General features: G+C 41.8%; 1 protein-coding gene across 2 annotated transcripts in view; it reads right to left on the bottom strand.

Moving 5' to 3' along the window:
• Positions 1–382: 382 nt before the first annotated feature.
• DYRK2 (dual specificity tyrosine phosphorylation regulated kinase 2) overlaps positions 383–8,309 on the bottom strand; it is a 36,600-nt gene continuing 28,673 nt past the window's right edge. For both annotated transcript variants that reach the window (XM_073555483.1, XM_073555482.1), the window contains exon 3: positions 383–6,342. In XM_073555483.1, the coding sequence (XP_073411584.1) occupies positions 4,744–6,342 (1,599 nt within the window). In that variant the 3' untranslated portion in view covers positions 383–4,743. The remainder of the gene's footprint in view (positions 6,343–8,309) is intronic.

Genomic DNA, 8,309 nt, shown 5'->3' with positions numbered 1-8,309 from the left:
ACAATTTGCCATATTTTGAGAAATGTTACCTTTTTGACTGTGTCTACCCATTGACTGCATGATTAAATGACATCTGTACTACATGAAGTCAGCATGAAGTTGGAATTTTGTATTCTGAAAATGAAAACCAATTTTACCCTAGATGAACATTTATGAAATAATGTGAGCTGAATCCTGAGAGAGAGGAACCAGACATCCCGATTTTCAGGATTGTAGGCACTGGACATTTATGGCATGTCTAATCTGTAAGCCATGAATATCTTTATCATGTGAAAGCCTTTACAGACAATGTCAACCATTCATATGGCAAAACATGAATGATGAGCTTTCCTGAATCTTCATAGAAGCAAAAACTCGCAGCCCAATTTATAAAACAGGCAAATAAAGGCAAAAGGGACATACGTTTTATTCTGAAATGATCTCTGGCCACGACAATAAATTTTAACAAATATTCACTGGAAAGTCATACTTTCATCTGCTGTACAATACATACAAGTATTAGAAAACTGGCCACTGATTCGAGTCCACTAGAACATCTCCAATGTAAAAAGTGGAGCCAGCAGCATCGCACAGAAAATGTACACAAAATATACACTAGTCCACATTCAATCCAAGGGTTTCACATATTATCAGAACACACAATTGCAGCATATTACAGTCACATGGCTAAGATGTTGCTGAAGAAGCAAAGCGAAAGCCTAAGGCCGTGGTTATTACAGTCAATCCCAAAAGCGAGAATGCTTTGAAGACCTTGTAAGGAGCAGGGCTCGTGTATTCGATCCCTCATGTGGCATTCAACATTCTCTATTTAGGATGCTGGAGGACTCGGATTAATAACCACAGACCTAAGCTACTGTGAGAATTCACATAGAAGTCTTAAGGGGGTTTTACACTAAGCGATATCGCTAGCAATATCGCTAAAATGTCACCGGTTTTGTGACGTTATAGCGATATTGCTAGCGATATCGCTATGTGTGATACTTACCAACGACCGGCTCCCCCACTGATCGCTGATCGCGCAAGAATGTCCGGCTCCATTTCTCGTCGGGCGCTTCCTGCTGAAACTTCCTGCTGTGACGTCCAGCGACGCGTGGAGGCGGGCCGGAGGACGCACGATCGCTGGGTGTGAATGGTAAGTATCGTGCGCTGCGTCGCTGCTGCATCGCTGTGAGATCTTTCTGTATGAAAGCTCACTAGCGATCATTTAGCGATGCACCAGCTATCCTGACCGGGTCGGATCGCTGGTGCATCGCTAAATGTAAAAGGGCCCTTAGAAGAAGATATCTGCCAAGATGTTAAGAAAAAAAACAAAAATAAAAACCTTCAATAAAAGATCACTCACAATGTCATGTTAATGATAGAAATGATCACTGGGCTACACTGTAATCTGGAGAAAAGCAGGAATCTGCTGGAAACCCTTCTAATAAGGGTACGAGACTTACTGACTGTCTCCTGGATTACAGTAGAGCCCAACGTAAGAGCATATGCACTCCAAGGTCAGACACGAAGAGAGGTCAAATGCCTCGCACCTAGTAAAAGTCCCCGGCTCTGTTCACGAGGCCAGGTTATTAGAAAAGGAATGCACTTTGGTTCTTACCAAATGCCCTGGGATAGAACACACTACAAAAACTGAAAAAGTTTGAGGTATTTCTTCCAAAAAAAAAAAAAATGAAAAGGAAAGATTTCCTACCAAGTGTAGCGTAACAAAACATTGTACAAAACGAAGGATCGGTGTCCAAACATAGGGAACCAATAAATCATGGATTGTACCTGGCGATTGACTCAAGAGCTTCCTCAACCCTTCAATAGCGTGGAAGTCATTTCCAGCAGTCTGGTCAGCGAGAAGAAAACAATACTACTCTTATCGTTCCTTGTAAGGCCTCGAAGTAAGATGGTGATATTAAGACAAGTCCGAACAATCTGTAATAAAATGCCTATACCGTGAGGAGTAAAAGGAGGCCAAAACATGCCCAGCATGGCATCAATGTCAGAAAGGCACGTGGTTCACAAAGGGCACAATTTATATCTGGTAAAGTTAACTCCTTCTGTTGCTGTACTTTAGTTATGAACATACTTATGTGTTCAATAAGCCCCAGAGGGTTCATAAAACCGAGCTAAACAAGACTGCAACCAAAGAAACAGCAACGTATTGTGCCATCACGAACAGTCAAGGCGTCCCTCGACAATGGGAACCCGCGAGACGCAATATTGTTTCCAGGACAACTTATAGCAGCTCAGCCCTTAAGAAAGTAATGACAAACTTGCACATAACATGTTTAGTGTTTTCCGCTTTACACCACAAAAGGCTTCAGAGAAGAGAACAGCTATAAACTGAGACATTGCATGGCTGTTAAGTTCAAAAGTAAAAATAGAAGTGTTCCAATTAGATAGGAAAAAAACGGGAAATAGCACCACTGAAGTCCTCAGGCTAGGACTGGCACAGCAGCTCTTATCCATCTACTTGAATGGGGCAGAGCTGCATTACCATACATTGCCCATGGGCAAGAGTGGCGTTGCTTCTGAGAGAAGGCACCCATGCTTTTCCAATATTACACAACTCTTTAAAAAAACAAAACAAAAAAAAACCGTCCTGGTACTCTAAGCTACAGACACAAAATAGATGACAAAATAAGTGCATTCAATGCCCAGCGGGCGCAGGAAACATACAACATATTAATGGGCTCATCATTAAATTAAGAGTTTAGAATATATAGTCAGTATTCTGCTGGCCCTGTCAGTGACAGTCAGCGTTTTTTCACTAAACACAATGTGCAAATTACCAGTGTGAATATTTAGTCTGATAACTATATAGAAATAGCCTTCTATAATAAATACATTCCTATAATTAGAGCAGACGGCTAGGAATTCTTCATATTAAAGAATATTAACTCAGGTTAGGGATCAACACAGTTTACCTGCGAAAAGATGACTAACACTGTAAAATAAAGTGTTAAACACTCACAAGTTGCCTCATGTCAGTGCTGACGGAACTGAGCCTTTATCAAAAGTTTAAGAAAATGGACCACCATCAGATTTAGTGGTATTGGGGGACCATGCTTTAAGTGCAACTAGAAGCACACAGCTGCAGGCTTGCGGAGTAATGAAAGGGTTAACAGTCATTCCTTCAAAGGATCAGTCTTTTCAGTCTTTTACCATTTGGGTATATTGGGCTATGCTGGAAATATTAGAGGGATTTATAGATTTTTTTTTTTTAAAGGTTTATTTTAAATTATTAATGTGATTAAATTCAAGCTCATTGCTTCTGGGATTAAATGGTGTTCTGACAGTCATAAAAGCAAGGAAAGACCATATTGGGCAGATATCCAACTTTGAATTGTGCAATCCATGTCAGAGAGTCTTCCCCGACCAGCAAATTCTGACAGGTCAGACTACCTGGAGCACCCATGCTGAAAAAGGAAGTCATGGTGTAAATCTTTAACGCCTCAACTAAAGGCCCCATACATACTAGATTACAGTTGTCCAAAGCCAACAATTTCAGCCAACTGTCCAGTATGCACTTGGGTCTGCCTGCCCCTCCCCAGGTAATGTCAGGTGAGGTAAGGGTTGGGCACTTTGAATTTAAGTACCCGACTATTTTGTTCTCTACCAATGCAAATTTACAGCAGCTTGCTCTGCTCTCCCTAGAGGACACATGAACACTCGGCCCAGCTAAGCATTCATGTGGAGGAGAAAGCAGTTGGCTAAAAACGTAAGGCGTTTGGGCACCTTAAGTACTATGAGGTACTGAAATCCATAGCCATCCATAACCTAAAGTAACTCCTACTTGTATATTCTGTATACTTTACCACGACTAGTCCAGGTCCTAAATGGGGGTGGTACATAACAGATTCTCTCCTGAGGAAGGAAATAGTATTTGCGAAATACCAGCTCAATGTTTATTAAAGGACATCTGAGTTAAGAGCCCTTTACAATTACCATCTCATGAGAAGACAAGGAGCCTGGCAGATCCCCTTTTCTTACTCCTTTTCCACTTCAGAAACTTGTATATGAACTTACATTTTTCTACTTTCCAATTGTTTAACTACTATACTGTCATTCTCTTTCTTTTTTGTGCCTTGTGCAGGGATTCTCTCTTTAGTGGTCCCAGTGTCATACCCCACCCCATGATGCTCTGCACTACGCATAACATAGCGGATTGCTTGTGATCAATTTTTTTTTGTGGTCTGAACAATCAGTGGGGTTGATTGGGCACATAAAAAAAGTTAGTGTATACCTGACAATCCCCAAGTACCTAAAAATAATAAAAGGTTCACTTTCCCTCATATCGGTTTGCTTGCTTAAAAACCTTGTCCATCAGAGTTCATTAAAAGACATGAAAAAATATGCAAAATGCATACTCCACAAGGGAACTTTTCTCTCCAAATGTGCGCTGCATATGCATACCATAGTGTGCGTCTGTACAAAGTAGGGAAAATAATACAGGGCTAGATTGTTGTAGTACGACAGTCCTTTAAAAATGCATCAATGCTAGTAAAACCATCTGAAAACAATAAGTTATGTTTAACAGTCACCACGTCAGTGGCCAGCCACTGATTTTGACACAAAGCCAATTATAAACGATATACTTAAAAAAAAAAAAAAAAAAAAAAAAAAAAAAAGATAAAACCTTAAAGCATCGTCCCCAATGTTTAAATACAAAATTGCAAACAGAGCAATTAAAAATATTCTAAAATGTGAGCTGTAAGCATAAGGCTCAACAAGGTGTTTGAGTTGTTCATTAGATCAGCTAACAAGCTTTGGCAACACAGTCCTCTGCTGAATATTTCCATTGGCATCGGTCATTTGGGCCAAATTAGTTCTTAGTTTTGCAGCTGAGCCTGATGTGGGAGGTAACTTAGAAATGGATGTTATAGCACCAGAGCTTTCAGTTATTCTTTTGGAAGAGGCCTTTTCTCCAGTTGGAGGCTTTGGCAAGCGTCTACGTAGCCAATGGTGTCGTAACGCCTGGCTGGGCGTCATGCGCAAAGCAGGATCCCATTCTAAACACTGTGCTAGAAAATCAAGAAACAAGGGATCATCACAGCCTTTCAAAGCAGTTACCCAGTCCCTACTCCCAGGAGGGCCTCGTAGTTTTCCTCTTCGAGAACGGCTGCCGTTAAGAACCACAGACCCATCTGGCAGAGTTGTGACAGTGCAATAACGAGGGTAACCTTTGGAGCTGACAAAATTCTTGCCTCGTTTTGAAGAATCAAGCAATTTTTGAGATGGCATCCCCAGTAATTCAATCATACATGCCAACTGATCTCCTTCATCTTCACCAGGTAAAAGTGGATAACCAGTCAACAATTCTGCTAGAATGCAGCCCAAGCTCCACATGTCAATAGGCATGCCATAGCGACCGCCAAGTATTACCTCTGGAGCTCGATAAAAGCGGGACTGTATGTATGTGTACACACGCTGATGCTCATAACAGCTGGAGCCAAAATCGATCACTTTGATGCCACTTCTACCCTGTTGTTTCAATAAAATATTTTCCGGTTTAAGGTCACAGTGGATTATTCGATTTTTGTGCAAAGCATCCAAGCACTGTAAGATGGAGTGCGCAAACTTGCGGACTAAAGGCAGGCTGAAGCCTTGAAATTTGTTTTTCTTTATGAGCTCATAGAGATTCATGCTCAGCAGCTCGAATGTCATGCAGATATGATTGCGGAATGTAAAGTTCTCCAACATGTGGATGACGTTCATGTTGTTGTCTTTATCCTGCTTCTTTAGATGCTCCAAGATCCGTATTTCTTCTGCGGCTTGACGATGGAAACGTTTCTCATTCCTTACCATTTTTAAGGCCACGTGCTGATGGAGTTTGTGATCATAAGCCTTCACAACTTGCCCAAAGCTTCCTTTGCCAATTACCTTAAGAACCTCGTAGCGGTAAGCGACATGATCATGTGGCACTTGCACATACGAACCCTGGACATCATCGTAACCACCATTATTTGAACCACCAATCACACCTTGACGCTTCTTTGCATTTGGACCCAAAAAATAAATTTCAGGATAGTTGAAAATTTCATGGTGCTCAAAAGCGGTCAGTTTTTGCATGTATTGCTTCATTGCTTGTTCTGGGGTTAATGAAGAGGACTTTACTTTGGTTGTCCCATCTGAGGATTTCAAAGAGCTAGAACTTCCTTGTCTACGGTGTGTGCTTTCGAGTTGTCTATCGGAAACAGGCAATCCAGTTTTACTAACAGCTGTGAGCCCGTTGGGTTGTGTTGTCAGGACCGTTCTTTTGTTGCTATTGTCTTCAAACAGCTGCTGAACCTGGATCTGTCCATGGCTGCTAATGTGCAGATGTTCATTCATCGTGTGCTTATTGCCTCCAATCTGAAATACACAATTTCAGGTGTTAAGTTTTTTTTCTTTAAAAAGGGAAAAATTATGTTAACCATCTCAGAAAATATGTCTGCATTGATGTGAACCTTGCTCTCACATTGCTTGCATAGCTCAACCAGGTAAAATGATAATGTTGTTTACTTTACATATCTGTTCATACACAGTCGGATACTGCTGACACCTTGTCACCATTGTTTTTTTCTTCAAATTTCCAAGGCATTAAAAAGGGCTGTCCTACTAGGACAAAAATTCCATAAAGGGGAGATATCATCAGAAAACGATAAAGGGAATCAGTCAGAAAATTTCACACCCGAACTATTTATATGTGCACGCAAAGTGCCTTGAAAAAAGTATTCATACCCTGTGAACTTTCACATCAGTAAATGTATTTTTGTGAGATTTTATATGATCTACCAACACAAAGTAGCAAGTATTGTGAAGTGTAGAGGAAATTATACACAGTTTTATAAATATTTAAAAAAATATAAATCTGAAATTTGTGACGTCCTTTTGTATTCAGCACCCTGTATTCTGACACCTCTAAATAAAGTCACATAATTAGTAAAATGAGTCCACTTGTGAGTAATTTATTTTCAGTATAACTACAGCTGTTCTGTGAAGGCCTCAGAGGTTTATTGGATAATATTAGGGCTCAAACAGCATCATGAAAAAAGGAACACACCAGACAGGTCAGGGATAAAGTTGTGGAGAAGAGTAAAGCAGGTGTCACACTTGAATATAGGCAAGTCCAGCGGACGACACAGCATATAAATAAGACGGGATGGAAAAGGGAGAGGAAGGCAAGAACAGTAGGGACACATCCTGACACCAACCTGTGTCTGTCCCTAAGCTTCCCTAATGCCCTAGGCGGGTACTTCTCCCCCACCGCCGTCACGTGCCTAGTCCCTGACTGTCACCGCAACGTATCCTGGTTAGTGCACTGGCCAGCAAGGACGCTAGGTAATACACAGGGAAAGAGAAACACGAGAGACAAAAATTGAAATATCCATCTCCGGCTCTACTGCCAAGCTCCAAATCAGCCGAGAAAACGGCAGCAGGATAGCAGAACTCCCATAACAGCAACACCACCGTCACACGCGAGCTCCACACTCCAAGCTGATCTGCATAGAACAAAAACTGTAACCGATGACCAGCTGATGGGTCATGTGACTATTTAAAGGGAGGTTGGAGTGGTTACCAAACAACATCAGCTGACCAGCCTAGAAGAAAAGCCAGCAAGAGACTGACATTAACTCTTGCTGGACCAAAAGGAAAAGACATTTAGATTTCAAGAGACCCAGAGTCCCTTAATGATTCGCGACAGCAGGGTTTAGTTATAAACAAAAAAAAAAAAATAGCCCAAGCTCTGAAAATCTCACATCCAAAAATGGGAGGAGTATGGCACAACTGCAAACCTACCAAGACATGGCCATCCACGTAAACTTACATCCTAAGAAAGGAGAGCACTAATTAGAGAAGCAGCCAAGAGGCCCATAATCACAACGGAGGAGTCCAGTTTGCAGTATTAAAAAAGTAATGTAGAGGACACAGCGCGCTATGGAAGAGAGGGGGACCCGGATGTGCGCGGTGCATCCGTGGTTCGGATGCCAGACGCGCGAGAAATGGTGAGGAGTCGTGACGTCAGTAGGGGCATGCGCATTAGTGCATGGGGGACGCGCCTTAGCGCCAACGCAATGGTGGATGTTCCACAGACTAATGGCGGCGCTGGACAGGAAATAGAAAAGAGGTACCTCTAGGGCTTGAAAACATAGCGCAAGCGCAATATGGATGATGGAGACATACATGGCACGGTAGTATTATGACCCCTTTCCCCTACCATTTTGATCAAGTTGCGGGGTCACTATAAATTACCGTTGATTACTACACTCCCATTGATAGCTGCAACCAGGCATGACATCTAAATGCTCGGAGGGAGCATATAATATATCATGGGCCTC

The sequence above is a fragment of the Dendrobates tinctorius genome, unplaced genomic scaffold (genome assembly GCF_039654945.1).
Source record: "Dendrobates tinctorius isolate UK_male_01 unplaced genomic scaffold, ASM3965494v1 ptg000224l, whole genome shotgun sequence".
NCBI lineage: Eukaryota > Metazoa > Chordata > Amphibia > Anura > Dendrobatidae > Dendrobates > Dendrobates tinctorius.
The sequence above is the reverse complement of the archived record's forward strand: the minus strand, read 5'-3'. Positions and strand labels throughout refer to the sequence as shown.